The sequence below is a fragment of the Falco rusticolus genome, chromosome 4 (assembly GCF_015220075.1).
Source record: "Falco rusticolus isolate bFalRus1 chromosome 4, bFalRus1.pri, whole genome shotgun sequence".
Taxonomy (NCBI): domain Eukaryota; kingdom Metazoa; phylum Chordata; class Aves; order Falconiformes; family Falconidae; genus Falco; species Falco rusticolus.
The window spans coordinates 100,788,582-100,806,174 of record NC_051190.1 but is presented as its reverse complement, the minus strand read 5'-3'; the positions used below and the strand labels follow the sequence as shown (position 1 = coordinate 100,806,174).

The window sequence follows — 17,593 nt, the reverse complement described above, 5'->3', positions numbered from 1 at the left end:
TATGAATATTTATAGATAAACAGGGAGAGATCCAATTTCCTTTTTGTATGGGTACTGTAGCTGCAAGTTAATTCCTGGAGTACCTTACATGCATTCATCTTTTTGTTTTAGTCCTGGGCTAGTAAAAGTATACAACCAGGAATAAACTAAAGCATTTTAATGTGGGCTGAAGTATTCTTACTCATGTATGGAGTTTTGCTTACACCATTTTGAAAAAGATATAGTAGACCAGAACAAAAAAAAAGCTGAAGGAAGGGTGGCAGAGACTTTCAGTGATAGAGAATAGCTACCATGTGTGAGGAAGTTAAGTAGGTTAGAATTATTGGCGTAGAAGAGTGACGATGGAAAGCAGCACAGGAAAAATCTTTAAAGCAGTGGATGGTGTAGAAAGGTGAACAAGAAGCAAGCATTCACATAATCTCACAATACAGTATTTAGGACCATCCTGTGAATCATATAACAGATGAAAAAAAATCACGAGGGAAGTACTTTTTCAGGTGACAGAAATAGTGGAATGGGATGCTGTTGCAGACTGAAGAGAAGTAGGTAGGGTAATGTTTGCTGGCTGCCACTGAAGATAGTGGTGACATACAAACCCCATCTCAATGCTTTTGTCACTGATTGCTGGAAGCTGAAAAAATGTACAACAAGAAGCTTCAGAGCATGTTGCTAGGTTTTTGTATGGGTTGTATTCTGATTTATATAATTTGCCGTCTGGCCTACGCTGCTACATTTTCACTGCTACTTGTAACTCTGCTTATTGGAGTAAAGCTAGCACACGTATACACCACCACCACCACTACCACCCCGTACGCCACAGGCACATCTTGATTTTGTTGTGTAGGGTGTTTTGGACATGTAGAGCAATTCTGAGAAGAAAGGGGAAACTTTTGAAGTTTACTTTTGTCAAAACATTCCATATGCTTACTGGTATGTGGCTAAGTAATCACACTGACGTGAGTGTTACTGTGTATTTTCTTTTTAGGCGCACCCAAAGTTTCATTATGGTTTGTACTGCTGGAGAAATAATAGAAATCAAGGGAAGTTCTGTGCAGCGAGCAGTAATTGATGGGGATGTGTTATGGAAACACATGCCTGAAACAAGTTAAGTACTTGGACATTCCATTCGTTAACAGTATTACCAAATGTTATTTGTATGAAGACATTACTGTAGGCTCTGCGAAAGAAAATAAATGCATATGCTTGTTAATGATCACAATGAGAATAATATATATAATCATGTTCTTCATGGGTAACTTCTTGTGTAAAGAACTGTTGGCTTTTGAGGCTAATGCAGAACACTGCTCTCAAGAAAAAGAATAATGTGCTCACCTAACTAGAGAAGCAAAAAGCTAAATAAGGTGCTTAAACATAGCTGACTAGTACCATTTTAGTTGCTTTGTGGTATATCTCTCCTGTCCTCCAGCTGTTGCTTCAGAAAGCTGCAGATCTGTCATCAGTCCTGTGGTGTATCTGCCAGCCCTCCACAGATATCTTTGATACCCAAGGGTGTGTCAAGCGGCACTAGATGATGCAGACAATCTCTGTGTGGCAGCTGAAAGGTCACCCAGGGGGCTCTTGCTGACACTCCTTCAGGTAACAGAACTGTGGAGGAATCTATCTGGGGAACCAATTCCTCACCTAGATGTGTCAGAGCACTGATGTACAGCCCCAAAAATGTATGTTTATACAGCTAGATATCTGGACTGAACTTAGTGGAGTCAATACAAATAGATCACACTAAAAAAATATGTATATGTGAGTTATGCAAGAGCAGGTTCTACACCGTATGCAGTACAGTACTGGGTACTACTACTTTGATTAAATTTTTACTTGATTTTGGTACCTAGTATGGAGGAAACTTTAAGAAAGGTCAGATAAATGCTAAGGTATTGTTTTTTCTGGTCTTTTAAGGAACTATTAATTTTCTTACCATTTTCCTCCTTATTCAAGTTCAACAGAGCCTGTTGAAATTGTTCTGTACAAAATGTACATTTAAAATAGCAAATAAATGTATGACTTTTGAAATTAAAAAAAATATGGTGAACTAGCTTTATTATCGACTGCATCCCTCAGAGTTGAATAATGACATGTAGTGAATAAATCAACAATTAAATGTAACTACCCCATGACAAACAAATAAAAAAAATTAACAAAACAACCTTTACAGATCTAGATAACAAAATCAAGTAAGATATTAATATTGAGAGAAAAATATCCATCAATAAATAAATAATTGAAATAATATTACACGAATAATACTATGTTACCGTAAGAGATTTACATTTTTTTAATAAATGTTAACATTTTTGGCAAACGTATGATGTTGTTTTTCTTAGTATTTATCACACAACATTACTTTGGTCATACAACAAAACCCCAGGAGTATATTGAGATGTTCTGAAAGCACGTTTAACTAAATGAGGCACAAATGTTGCCTGTGAAGTGCAAAACGCCTTTCATCTTTGAATCTTAAAGTCCACTTTAAAAATGTCAGAAAGGGATGTGTGTTTGATTACTTTGCAAATGATTAAGGAAAAAATCCAATGTATCTGACAACTCAATATTGCTTCTCATTAACAATTGCCTAAGCAAGGGGTATGGAAGACCTAAGTGTATTCACAACATGTCTTTCTTCTGGCTAGATGATGCTGATATCTACAGTCTTACAGCATGCTGTGTCAGTGTTGCCAAGTGGATCATTACTGTCAGTGTGAGGGACTGTAATTATATCATCTAATATTGCCAGTACTTATACTAATTCTGCCATTTACCAATCCCCCTGCTTTTAAGAATGTTAAATGTCTAGAATGTTTTAGGTTGGAAAATTTCAAACCTAGGTCAGTGTGCTTTTCAAACTTCTCTGAATCAATAAAGCTCTGTAGCCTGTTCTACAAGTTGTTGCACAGATCTGTATTTCCAGACACACGAAGATCACCATTTCCAGCAGGTTCTACCTTTCTGGCATGTGGTAAGCCATGTCTCTAAACATGGTTGTCATATACCACTAAGGGCAGCCTTTCAGCCCTTACCACCAGCAATCTGTAAGTGCCTGAGGACTGTCTTGACTGTGTGTGTTACTGGTGTGCTTACACCGGTGTGGTGACTACTTGTGGGCACCTGAAACCATCTCACTTAGTCTGGAGGTGGGATTTCAATTCAGACAAGCTGGCCCAGCTGGGACATAGTGTCAGCCTTGCTTCTTACTCTCACTTTTGTTAGTAAGCTGACAGCTTTAGAGTGACAACATAAAGGAGTGCTGACAGTCACCCAGTATTTCCCAGCATTTCCAGAGTGTCCAGAAGAGCAGACAAGTTGTCTCATAGTTAAGTGAGAAAAAGACATAGATGCTGTTGCAGGTGTGGATTTAATAAAGCAATAGAGGATTTAATCCTCCCACACCTCAATGTTAGTCTTCACTGCCTAGCTCCCTGCTGTGATACAGGGAACTGGTGCTATTAGAATAGCACCTCAGCTTCTCTCGGTCTTCAGCCCCGTGTGCCTGGGAAGAAGCTGTGGCTGTCTCTTAACAGCCAAGAAGGATACGTCTCTCTGCCTGCACATCCACACCGTTGTGTGTCTCAGTCCAGGGGGGCTGCCTACCTTGTGTGATCTCTGGGGGAGTGTGTTCTTGCCAAGTAGCCTGATACGGCCAGGGTGTGCACCTCCACTGCATGGCCCTACACAGAAGACAGCAGCTTTCATCTGTCATCTTCATGAAGAGCCTCCATCCACCCCTGTACTTGCAGTAACATATAAAGCATTATGTTTCCATGAGTCCCAGGGCCTTATATGCAATACTAGTTGGACTCACTGTGTGACTCACAGCTTTAAATACACCCACGTACACCCAGGCTGGACTAACTGAGATTGTCTGTACCCAGACGCCTGTCACTCTCATTAAATCTGAAGTGAACACAAACTCTTGGTTATATAACATAATACCAAAATACAATTTTATTTTGACTGAAAAAGAAAGAAACCCCCAACAGAACTTGCATTCTGTACTCTGTTTTCAGTACATGACTTCAGATCCCCCAGGAAAAAGATTTTTAAAGGCAATATTAATTGTTAATCTTTTCTTGAGTTTCACTTGACATTTGATATTAAGAATGGAGAATCCTTTTTTAATTTAATGTTTTGCATAGCTTATTTCACTGTAGTACTCTTACAAAGGAGCAGCCCCTTCTGCAGCTTAAAATGGGGCAAATACTAAACTCTTCTACCATTCCATCTTGGCAAACACCAGACATCTGCTTCAGAAGGAACTAAATGAGGAGAACAGAAACAGGACTCCTGCTTTCTACCACATTGCATTTCTAATTACTGATTGGAGAGTATTTTCACTGAAATAATTTTTAAAGTTAGGTTTGATACATCTGAGTGTGCTTTAAATCAGATTACAGAATTATAGCCTACAGAAACAAAAGACAAATTCAATGACCTTCATAAAATCAAAGTTTTTCTGTACAGACTTATAGTACTGAATTTTAAGTGGACCATTTGATACTAATAAAGATAATGTAGCAGTCTAATTAGTTAGAATGTATAGAAAATTCTTTAAATTTACAAACTTTATGTTTTATGTTTTTATTTACAAAAACAAATTTACAAATTTATGTCTCTGCTATTTCTGAATGTATTACTATAGCAGGTCAGGTTAAATATTTTTTTTTCAGTTTCCCTCAGAGTGCCTCATGTTCCCCTGAACTGACAGAACATACCGTATGTCTTTATTACCCCATGCTTTGAACATTTGATGGCAGCACTGGGACGCATGTGGACTCAGATGGTGAAAAACTGTACCAGACTCTGCATTCAAGGAACTAACTGGACACCAAAAGTACACATTGAACTAGATCAGCACATGCAGCCTTTTAACAATAGCATATGCACACCTCCTTGTTCTGTCAGTACTTTGCTTGCCAGCCCTGTGGAAGAGATCACAGCAAAAGACTTTCTCTTTTGGTTCATCTGATTTTTCTTTAATAGCTAGTATTACTTCAGTGATTGCTTTGCAGTGTTTCACTGATTATTTCAAATGGTACTATTTTCATTAGTTCAATATTTTGTTCTTGGTGTTGTTAGTTTCTAAGGGGACAAGTTCCATAATTTTGCAAAGTCCGGTGACCACACTTACATTTTGGTCAAAAAAATCAACAGTGATTTATTCAAGGCTTGCAACTTTTATTTCTGTTTTGGAGCCTTGGATGAGTAGGTAAGTGTATACATCAATTGGGGGTCACCTGAAAATGGAGGGGAAGCTATGTTTCTGAGTATGTAGATGTCGTATGTAAACTAGACTGATGTCAGTAATAATTACAAGCTTGGGCCCTTAGAAACATAAAATAACAGAAATAGGATATCTGCGGTTTCATATATTTAACTATTTTTTTCATCTTCCAAGCAATGGTGAGAACAGTCAAATGAACAGATGTACAATTCATACTAGGGGATAGTAAGTAAACAATGAAATTATATGCGGACTTGCAATTGTATTATACAATACAACAGTGTATACTGTATGAAAGGAAAACAGATCTCAGAGTCTTTAGATTTAAAACTGTTGGACAGCTGTCAAATCTATGATTGTTTTGCCAGCAGTATGCCAGTGCTACAGCCCTTGCCTAACTGTATAAGCCAATGTATTTTCCTAGAGGAATCAATTTATGACAGTTTGAAGAATCAGCTAGAACTTACACAACTCATATTTTCATAACCAAGGGCTCCATAAAAGACTAGTTCCCAAGATATGCTTCAAGTTAAATAAAGGTTAGAGTAAAATGGACTGTATAAAGTAAAGATGCAATATCTGCATTTTATATATGTACTTTCATGCAGTTGTCTGTAAGAACACATGAAATATTTCATAACACACAATAAAACCCACCATGTGTGCATCTGATGTAGTTTGGAATGGCTGATGGTATTCCTGCCCTCTGATTTTGCTTTGCCTTAAAGCCTCGTGCTGTAGTTGTCCAGCAGCTGAACAGCAGCTGAATTCAGGCACAAGGGTTGAAAGGCAACTGGAATCATTAACTTCTTCAAACCTCCTATGGCCATTCCCATTCATAATTCAGACCCCTCAGAGTAGGACTGTAAGGGGATTTATCATATCGTTATCTTTGGTGAGTGTTGCTTTGAAGGTATTGTCTGGAAGGACTTTTACTGAATACTAAATTCCTGATCTTGCCTCTCCCAAACCTTGGTTAAGCTCTTCCTGCTATGATCATAATTTAGCAGCCTAGTTAAGAGTTAGCATAATCTTCCTTCAGTCCCTAAATCCAGGCAGAGGTGCTATTAAAAGAGCTATTTGAAAAACCCAGTCTACTGAAAGGCTGTATCAGATGGTGCAGTCAGGGACCTCTGTGAGGCATAGCCCTCATCATAGCACCATGACTACTGATGAATCCAGTCTCTGTATGTTTTGTTACAATGCATTGAATTCTGCTATCTAATAACTCATAGCAATTAACCAATTAACCTTGCAGTACTGTTTCTCGCCATGGACTAACAAATAAACCAATATGTTCTGCCCAGGTGGAATGAACTTTGAATCTTAGAATCACAGAATCATTCAGATTAGAAAAGACCTTTAAGATCATCAAGTCCAACCATTAACCCAGGACTTTCAAGTCCACCACTAAACTATGTCCCTAAGCGCCATGTCTACATGCCTTTTAAAATACCTCCAGGAATCGTGACTCAACCGCTTCCCTGGGCAGCCTGTTCCAGTGCTTGTTAACCCTTCCTGTTGAAATTTTCCCTAACATCCAGTCTAAACCTCCTCTGGTGCAGTTTGAGGCCATTTCCTCTCGTCCTATTTCTTGTTACTTGGGAGGAGAGACCAACACCAGGATTCTTTTTTTTAAATCGCCTTTCAGGTAGTTGTAGACAGCAATAAGGTCTCCCCTTAACATCCTTCTCTCCAGGCTAAACAACCCAACTCGTTCCTGCAGCTGCTCCTCATAAGAAGGTGGTTCCTTCACCAGCTCTGTTGCCCTTCTTTGGACATACTCCAGCACCTCAATGTCTTTCTTGTAGTGAGGGGCCCGAAACTGAACACAGGATTTGAGGTGTGACCAGTTCCAAGCGCAGGGGAAAGATTACTGCCCTTGCCCTGCTGGCCACACTGTTTCTGATACAAGCCAGGATACTGTTGGCCTTGATGACTTTTAATCCACTTTCCTTCAATTCATATACAGAATCACAGAAACATTTAGGTTGGAAAATACCTTTAAGATCATTGAGTCCAACTGTTAACCCAACACTGCCAAGTATAAATGGTGATTAACATTTTATGCAGATGTTTTACCCTTTACCTGCTCCTTCTGGGTAATAATTTGAGAGTGGTTTCTCTTACCTCTTTCAGGTTTAGGCAGGCTGATCCTCCTGGTTTTATGCTGGTTCCATTTTGTTTGACAGGGCAGGGGTTTCTGCTCTTTGATGATCTAATTTGGAAATAGAAACCCAAGATAAAACTAGATGTTCCTAATCAGCTAGACACTGTGAAATGGAAGAGATGTGTCTTCCTTGTACCTTCCAGATCAAAATTGATCAGCTTCATCACTCAGTGTTTATGAATCAGAGCCTCCACATTTTTACCCCAACAATGCTTGGACTGCCTGAACACACTTCTGTGAAAATTCCTGCCAGGATGTAAAAATTGTGCCAGATGTGACTAAAAAAATAATTTCCCCTCTATTTGCAGCAAGGTAAAAACATTGTAGTAATGTTTATTACACTGTTGGAAAGATCCTGCATAATCTGACCAAAACAACCACTGAAGATTCATAAAATGTCACTATACCTTACTCTGACAAATACATCAATTTAAATGTAATTACTAACATTTTAATGTAATTACCATGTTAGCCTTAAGCTTTAGGTGTCCCATCATCTGTTTGAGTGTAAAATAGATGATATGTCATTACTTGTGAATGAAAAGCATAATTTACTGTTAATTGCTGCTTGTTTTTATGATAACACAATGTTCCAGTATGCCTCAAAACCTAGGTAAAAGGTAAATCTTAAGAGAATGATTGCTATTATGTGTGACTTCAGATAAGAGCCAATATTAATCTCATTTATGTGACTATATAAAGTATGGTTGTCACACCATACATATGTCTACGTGCATTTGAATTAATAAGGTTTGCTGTATGGAAGGGTGTTTACCTTGTGCTAGCTCTTGATCTTATCAAGCCTTATTCTGAGTTTATTTTAATCACTAAAATAAAACAAAGCAAAACCAGCCAGAATGTGGTAGTTTTCTGTGGAGCTGGCGAATTGAATGGGCTCAGAGAAGGATCTGGTAAAGTGCCAGAGTTGGTGCAAGTCTGGGGCAGAGCCTTCAAGCTGGCAGTGAGGGCACAGGGAGAAGGAGATGGTAACGATGAACTGGGAGTGAGATCTTACCCTTTTAGTAGCAGTGAGATGCTGGATGGGCTCAGCTAGCTGTTGAACTATACCCATAATGTACGCAGAGTTTCAACCAAGTGTGAAAGAGAATTTCACTTCACAGTAGGTTAATGGCATGTTAATTTAGTTAAGTACTGTGGCAGCTATTAATCCAGGGAGAAGAGGGTTAACCACAGGATACAAAAGTCCTCTGCTCTTGAAATTTTGATGGATTCTTCCTGCCGCACCGCCGCACCCCCCACCCCCTTACTGCAGCTCATCCATTACACTCTGGCTACAGTCTGCGTTGTGACTGACAGAGACAGACCATGAAAATGCTATAATCAGCTAACAGAATCACAAGACTGGACTACAGTCATGAATGGATAACAAGCTTGGGATTTATATTTAGCTATAGTGACAGTGCAGCTTGCAATTTAGGGTGGGCATATCTGATCCATCTTTAAATTAGCTAATCCTCCTAATGGAAAATTTCTAGTCACTACAACACTGTGCTTGGCACAAGGTAATTTACTTTTTGCTGTCATAGTGAGACTGTTCCCACTGTGCCAGCAGTGTATGCATATGCAGATTACTTTGTAGACACATCCACCATCTATTTACGAATACTATTTTTCTTTTGTGAACATGGGATTATGTACTAACCGTTATGCATGTCTAGCAAAATGCGAATGTTTGAGAAAGAAACGGAGTGTAACAGTGACAAATTCATTGCATAGCAAGAATGTGACACCTAGTGGATAGACGACATTTAATAAACGTGATGGTACCGTCAAAGAATAGTGACATTAAATGACCCTATTCAGTAGAACAATTAATTTGATAGCAGAAAAACACATTGATCTTGAATGACTCTTTGCACGGGGCCAAAGTAATTGGGTAACGGCAAGTGCCCCCTGAAAGCTCAGAAGTCAAGATGGTGTCAGAGATTTATTTAAAGGATTTTTTTTGTAAACCGCTAGCAGGATGAAGATGTCAGTCCAAGAAGGCCAGAGGGCTCCTAAAAGACAGAGACCAAAGCCCATGAAGACAGTGTGGATACTCTCGAGATGCATCATAACTGGAGACTTCCAACATGAAAAGCACAAGAATAAAGTGTGTCTAAAACCCCCTTTTGTTAAACCCAGGTCTCTGTTACTGCCATGTTATCTCTTCGAGAAATGTGAGTTTTCCCAGTTAGAAATACTCAGCAGTGCATAACTATATGGTTAGGCCACTGGGAGCTGGACAAGACTGAGACACGGTTTAAGAAGTTTGACTAATGCATTCTGCCCAAACTACTTGATACAGACTGTTTTGCCTGCTACTCCCCACTGCAGTCTGTAATACTTGAATTTCAAATATTCGCATCTCAGTTTTCAGGGGTGCCCTAGTCCCTCACTGTTTCATTGGCTATAAAAGATGGAAAACCTCATCAACAGAGACTGGTATTTTTTAGTGGTTACAGAGTACAAACCAAACTTTTCACTGTAAAATTTACAAATTTTAAATCTGTATGTATTTCCAAATATGCTGAAAAGTGCATGTTGAGTAATAGCCAGATGCTAGAGGAAAGACAAAGCTTACCCTCTGGCAGTTGTGTTCTGCATGTGGTCTATATGTTGGCCCTAAAAAACCCATAACACTGGGGGCTTTTTCCTGCCATCAGTTCCCATTACAGTGGATAAGCCAAAATGAAGCTGCCTTGCGGCCAGCTGGTTTGCACCAGTCTCATCTTACCTGGTAAGCCGTTATGAATCCACTCCGAGTAGCTCAGAGCCATTTGCCGTTAGGCAATGTGCTGCATGCCTACTTGGCATATACCAGAGGCAAACACTGTGCAGCTCCCTGACGGTGCCTTTCAACCTGTGAGGGACAGTTTCTGTCACCATTCTAGGCCTGTATGCACTGTTCATATCTGTAGCTTGACTTTTTTTTTAATTATTTTTTTTTATGCAAGGCCCTAATATTTTCAAAATTTTCAACACTGAAGGCCCTAATATTTTCAAAACCAAAAAATATTAGGAGAACCTGGTTTACAAAAACTTCCAGAAGCCCATCAGGGGAGCATGCTTCGCTAACCAGCTGCTTCACCTGCTGTCCCTTCTCTGCATCCCAGCTTGCTCTTCTCAGCTACAGATGGATGCATGGAATTCTGTTCCCTACAACAATCTTAGCATCAAAATGCAAAAATGTCCTCTTTTGCCTGTAGAAAACGGTGTTTAAAATAAAACTAACCCAGCTGAAGTGCAGTGAGCTCTGGAAGGAGATCTGGCCTGACAGGAAACAGCATAGGAAGGGAAAGGGGGGGGGGGGGGGGGGAAGAGGAAAAAAGAGGATGAAACAAGAGGTCACAGCCCATACAAGTGCTGATAAAACACTGTAATAAAAGCATTTTGAAAGCATTATAGCGCAAAGGCCAGACGGGCCCCCAGCCACGGCCGCCAAGCGACCCCTCCTCGTCTCAGCCGTCCCGCGCTTGCCCCATGAGCACGCGATGGGGCGGGGCAGCGCCGCCTCCGGCCAATGGGAGGGGGAGGCCCAGCCGCGGCGGGCGGGGCCAGGCCGGTGGCAGCCGGTGGGCGGTGGCACGTCGGGCCGCCCCGGCGCCCTTCCCGCCCGCGCCGGCTGCCTGCGGCCAGGGTCAGTACCGCCCCGTCCCGCCCTGCGGATATGGAGCCGGCGGCCGGCGGTGAGTGCTGGGTGGGCGGCCGTCACCCAGCGGGAAGGGGCCCTCGCTGCCGTGAGGGGAGGAGCCTCCCACCTTCCCGCCCACCCCGGTCTTCCCCGCCGTGGCGCCGAGCCAGCGCCTAGTCGCCCCTCACTGCCCAGGCGCGGCTCGCCCGGCCCGGCGGCGTTCCCGGGGACTCTGGGCTGGGCCTGGAGCCGGCTGAATTACGGGAGCCGGCTTGTTCCCCGCGCGGTGCCCGCCGCAGCCCCGGGCGCCCTTCACCCGCGGTGGGCTCCGGGCGGCGGCCGCTGGGGAGGGGTGGGGCGGTGCCCGCCGGCGGAGCGCGGCCTGGCGTGAGGGAGCGAGTCAGCGGGCGCGGCGGCGGCGGCGGGCCGGGCGCGCCTCTCCCCGGCGGTTCGGCCCCTGTAAAAGGGAGGCGAGACGCGGCCGGGCGGCGGGGGGACGCCGTTGCCTATCGCCTCAGAGCGGTCACGGCGGGGGGGGGCGCCGCGCTGGCTGCCCGGGGACGCCGGGCTGGTGGCGGCAGGGCGATGAGCGGGCCGCTGCTGGGCACGGCCGCCCCGCGAAAAGGGGCCGCAGCTCCCCCTGCCCTGCTGGCCGCGCCGGCTCGCAGACCGCCCGGGGCGGCCGGGCTGCGTGGCTCGGGAGCTGGCTGCGGGGGCTGGCCACGGGCACGGCTGTCCCTGCGCCCCACGCTTCGGGTTCTGGCGTGGGTGCGAGGGAAGGGGCCCAGCTGCACCCGGCTGTGCGCCAGGCGGCGTGCTGGCAGCTCTGCGCTGCGGGCCGCGAGCTGGCGGGGTGCTGCGGGCCGCCGCTAGTTTTCAGTACTAATAAGCCTGAAAAGAACAAATCTTACTGAGTCACCACGCCAAGCACAACAATTCTGAATAAATTGTAGGAGTGAGTTTACCGAGCAGCGTGCTGTTTATACAAACGCTGTTTCGAGAAGACAACTGCTCTGCAAAGTGATACTGGTAACTAGTAACGTTTAATAATTATCTACTGCTTTTCATTTTTTCAATTCTTTGGAACCTGCAGTATGCACAATATGGCAGGCAGTATAATTTTTTAAAATAAAACTGATTAGAGAAAGCAATGCAATATGGTGGAATGACTCATCAAGGCAGTGCAGTCAGTCATTGACAAGCACAGTTACAGTACGTTATCCCTAATGTTTGCCTTGGGTTCACTCTATTTGTGCAGACTTGCATCTAAAATGTTTTAAAATACTTCATTAATCTAATGGATTTCTTTCAAAGACATACATACTTGTAAAACTGAATGCTGCAGAATTGTGTGTAAAAAAAAAAAAAAAAAAAAGTGAACTAGCAAGTGAAGCTAACAGGAAAAACCCATTGAAATTCAGCTTGAAAGCTTTTTGTGCCAGTCAAAAGCAAATAAACTTGTTGGTTATGCATATGTTAACGGTATCACTGTATTTTGTAGGATAATTTATGCAAAATACTGGAGATTGTGATTTCTCTGTGAATCACACAAAACTGTCATAAAAGCTGAACTGCATCCTTAGAGATACTTAGAAATTAAGTAATTTCAGTCTTTGAACAGGAAGGGGAAAACTGCTGGAAGACTGGGTAAAATCCTTTCTTCGGTGAGGTTAATAGTAAAAAAAAACCCAAACCACCAAACCTTCCCTTCAGTTTTAAATTCTGTGAATTTAGTCTGTGATAGGTTTTTTGGTTGGGTTTTTTAATTTTTATTTTTAAGCCAGGTAGGTTAGTTCCAGATTTATCTTTTTATATCAACACCTCAGAGCTGCTTTATGAAGCATGATATAATGATCTCTGTAGAATCATTATACGGAAGTTGAAGGCACAATGTCAAAAGACTTAAGAGGAGCAGCTGAAGGAACCAGGGTTGTTTAGCCTGGAAAAAAGGAGGCTTGGGGGAGACCTTATCGCTCTGTACAACTACCTGAGAGGAGGAGGTTGTAGCGAGCTGGGTGTTGGTCTCTTGTCCCAAGTAACAAGAGATAGGACAGCAGGAAATGGCTTCAAGTTGTGCCAGGGGAGGTTTAGGTTGGACATTAGGGGGAATTTCTTGATGGAAAGGGTTGTCAAGCACCGGACCAGGCTGCCCCGGGGAGTGGCTGAGTCACCATCCCTGGAGGTATTTAAAAGTCGTGTAGCTGTGTGGTGCTTCGGAACATCGTTTAGTAGTGGAGCTGGCAGTGTTAGGTTAACCGTTGGAGTTCATGATCTTAAAGATCTTTTCCAATCTAAATGATTCTATGATTCTATAAAAGTTCACTTAGATATTTTGGATTATTTACATATAAAGTTATGCTGATGCTCCACGCTGTGCTGTTGTGGATATAAACCAGAACGCTTGGTTTGTATCTTTCAACAAGTCATTTAAATGCTTTGTGCATGGTTTGCCTATTTGTATGATGGCCGTCCTGCTCACCTATGCAAGGTGATGTAAGTTTCTGTAGTGTCATTAAAGCTTCACAAGGTTCCTCCTTCAACGTATAATGTGTTTGCACACTTCTAGCAGGAGAAGCTTATTGGTTTTAGATACCTGCTTGACTGATGTTCTCTTCTGTTAATGTTTTCATTTGCTGACGATACACTGTATCTTTTGTGTGTGTTTTTGTGTGCAAGCTGTTGTTCTTGACGCTAGTTTCTTCTTATTACTTTGTTTCAATGTATTTATTTGCTTTCTCATCACTACCTCTTTGCTGCACATACCAAGAACAATTTCCCTAGAGAGTAGCAGGATATAAATGCTGCTGAAGACTGGTAGCATCTTCCCAAATCACAATCTGAGAGATTACTCAAAGTGCTGTTTTCAGTAGGTCCACAGAAATGGGCAGCTACCACTTTGCTAAACACAGACATATGTCACTTACTATAGTAAAGTTTTGTGAGGTTTTAGGTTGATAGCAAATATTTTTTTAATACTGACATTTCTGTTTTGTTTTTGTACTTAGTAAGCGCTCAAAAGATGGCAGAAAGCTGGTCTTTCTTGGATAATTTTGAACCTAACTTCACGCCCCTGGTAGTAATTGAGCTTGCAAAAGGCACCAAAGAGGAAACCATAGAATGGTTCACTAAACGAATTGTGGACAAAAAAGCAAATGGAGGTGAGTGTAGTATGACCTTCTGTAATACTTTGAAATCGAATTGGCTCTCATCATAATATGAAGACACATAGAAAATTGGTATTCAGGTATGTTGTGGTTTAATTATTGTTTAGCCAATCACACTCCATTTTGTGTTTTTGAAGTTGGTTGATATTATGTAAGAGTAGAACTTTCATGTCATGAAAATTTAATAACTGAACCCTCTTAATCCAGTTATTAATGAAAATACTGGCTTCGAGTAACATGCCTGTTGAACTCTTGAATCCTTCCATTTTTACAGTGAAACCCTGATAACCTGTCTTTCAGCATAATTTTGTTATCAGTTTTTATCTTCATGGCCTGGAGCATGTTTCTCTTGTTCCTTATGAGCACATTGTGAGCCTTTCCAAATAGAAGACTCACCATATCTACTGTCCTGTCCACAAGACTTGGTACCATGTTGTAGAACACAGTTAAGTTAGCAGGAAGCAATTTCATGTTGATAAACTCATGTTGGATTTCAATTATCTTTTAGCTAGCTTGTAGGCTTTTGCAAAGACAGTGTTTCATTACTTATTTTAGTATACTCCCAGGATCTGAAGTTAGGCTAATGAATTTGTAATTCCTTAGGCTTTTTTTTTTTTTTTAACATCTTTTAGAAAGGCATTCTTTATTGCTGTTGTAGCTTATTATATCTTACAGTCAGTGATATTTCTGTGGCTGTTGGATTTGTGACTACAAACTTGCTTTCAGGCCTCTGTTGGATGTCAGGGGTGTTTCTGTTTTGTAAGTCTAGTCTCCTTAAAATGAGTGGGACTGTTTGCAGAAGTGCTGGTTATTTACATGATGTGAGCATTAGGGATGAAGATCCCAACTGTCCCCATTGTTCCAGTTCACCTTCTGTGAGCACTTCCACAGAAACAAGGCTAAATCAAGGGGTGACCCTGCAAGATTCTGACCACCACACTTCAGGTGCTGTTGAAGCCTTAATTCTTCTGGCCTTTAAAAAGATGAAGCTTCAGCGCTCCTTATAACTAGGTCCAATATAATGGATGCTAACACAGTAGGTTTTTGAGATGTAATTTTAATGTCTATTCTTCCTTATTTTGCTTTTCTTTAAAGGTGCACAGCTGCTGGTTAAACCATTGGTCATGGGAAATGGAGATAAAAATATTTATCTCGTTGGAGCTTCCCACTTAAGGCTGTTGCTGGGAGCTGAAACTGTGGGTTTGGTGAAGGAATGTAATGATAACTCAATGAGAACTTTTACATACAGCAGTAGAAAAACTTTCAAATATTTTGCAGGTAAGCAGTTTTAGGGGTCTTTGTCATTGCAAGGCTGTGCCTGAAGATTATAAGCAATAACACTGCCAGATCTTTCATGGTCTTTCTTTCCTTGAAATGGTAACAGTGAACAGAAATAGGAGGAACAAGCCATGAAAAAAATACTCATTTTTCCCTATGGGAATTCAGATCATGTAACAAAACTAAATTACTATTTTTTTTCACATGGATTTGATTTTTGCTTGTGTTCTACTTTTTGAAATGTTTTGAAAATTTGGGGTATACACAATATACTTTTGTATACTCCAAATATTCTTTTATTTGTGTGAAACATTTTTGTTGAAAATAAGACAAGAATAAATAGTTGATGATCAGGAGTGCAGGTTTATCAATCAATGTTATGAATTAACATAGCAATTATGTGAGCCCCTTTTGACGCTTATTACCTTATATCTTATTTTATTATTTTGTATTATATCTTATAATTAGCTGGAGAAAATAGAAATATTTTTCTCTTACATTTACACATTAAAGAGAATTAAATAGTTAAATAACACTACAGAGCCATTTGATAGAATTTGGGCATGATTCCTGGCTTCTTCCCAGTACAAACTGGAACCTCTTTGTCCCTCTCCCAGTACAGACTGGGACCCATCCCAGTACAAACTGAAACCTCTGTCCTTGCCCCAGTACCAACTGTCAGCTGTAGCTCAAAGCACCTGAGCCTGCGGGCTATAGGGAATGTGCTGATGTTTGGTTTAGTGCTGCGAGAAGCAGGGAGTTGGACTTTATGATCCTCATGGGTCTGTTGCAACTTGAGATCTTATGATTTGGGAAATAATTCTCTTTCCTCTTCTATTTTGAGGAGGTGCAAACACAGTAACATTTTCTTTTAAATGTGGTACTTGAAAGGTATTTAACCCCCTTACAGTGGCAGTAGTCATTTTGCTCTCCAGGTAAATATTGGAGTTCCTGCTTAGTTTTGCTAATACTTTTCACATGCCTGTTTTGGTGATGCCTTTCACCATATTTTCGATATAAAGGTTCCTGGGTCTGTCTGAAACAATAATAAAGTTGAGATTTGTTGTTTGTTTGATGCCAGTTTATTCAACACCGCTGTTGTGTGCAGTAACTGTTGCATTGCCTTATCTTTTGTGACCTTGCTTTTCTGAAATTAGGAAGCCTTGAGAAGAGTTGTTGCTTGCGAAGGTACCATTTCTGTTTCATTCATGTGTTTACATTCTTAATGCTAATCTGACTGTCATTGTGAACTTTGTTCTGTAATAGCAGCTGGAACTCCAGCTACTGTAAACCTAAAAGATAATTTTTGCTGTATCTCCTGGTCTTTTTTAAAATGCCAATATAATTTAAGTTTTGCCCAGACCTGATCAGAGGATAAAATAGTTGACCATGCTTAGATGAGATGAAAAATGTCATCTACAAAAGAAACTCTGCAGCCTGAGTTGTCTTACTATTATTTCTAGTTCCCCAATTTAACTGATACTATATTCTTATTCTTTGTATTAGAGATTTGTTGATGGTTTAGCTTCTTTCTTAGTGTATTTAGGGCCATCCCTACAGTTTCTTATTCCTAAGTGGAAAAAATAATCAATTGGTCATTATCTCAAGAAAATCATACTCTTGTTTCCTTGATGATAAGTTGGTGGGGTTGACAATAGTTTTGTTGCTATAGGTCTTCAAAACTTGAGATTTTTGGAAAGGTTTCTTATCGTTTTACCTTATTTCTGTATTTTTATCAGAACAAAATGTTTCAAATAGCTTATTGTTATGTTGAATGGGCAATAAAGAGCAAGATACTGTGATATTTGGTGTGAAATGCTTACTAAAAAGGAGATTTGTCCTGACATCTTAATGTTTTTTTGTTATGAAAATATTTCAGGAACTGTATGGCAGAAAGGGTTATGGAGATTCTGAGTCTGGCAAGTAGTGGATGCCTAAGTGAGAGTCTTTCAGCCGGGCAAGCGTATGTAGTACTTGCTGGTATACTGCCCAGTCTCCAGCAATTAGGACTTCAGGGGTGTCTTTGTCTCAAGTGATTTATTCTCTTAGTTCATCTGGATAGTCAAAAATGCAGTGGCCAACATGTGCCAGTTAGAGAAAACTTCTTCCCAAGT

At 41.1% G+C, this 17,593-nt stretch overlaps 1 protein-coding gene across 2 annotated transcripts in view; it reads left to right on the top strand.

Moving 5' to 3' along the window:
• The first annotated feature begins 10,978 nt into the window (after positions 1-10,978).
• ANO10 (anoctamin 10) overlaps positions 10,979-17,593 on the top strand; it is a 130,028-nt gene continuing 123,413 nt past the window's right edge. Inside the window, exons 1-3 of one of the 2 annotated variants that reach the window (XM_037383060.1) lie at positions 10,979-11,092; positions 14,043-14,195; positions 15,297-15,479. In XM_037383060.1, coding sequence (XP_037238957.1) covers positions 11,074-11,092; positions 14,043-14,195; positions 15,297-15,479 — 355 coding nt within the window. In that variant the 5' untranslated portion in view covers positions 10,979-11,073. Of the gene's footprint in view, positions 11,104-14,042; positions 14,196-15,296; positions 15,480-17,593 lie in introns of both variants that reach the window. The other variant, XM_037383061.1, reaches the window with a different exon arrangement.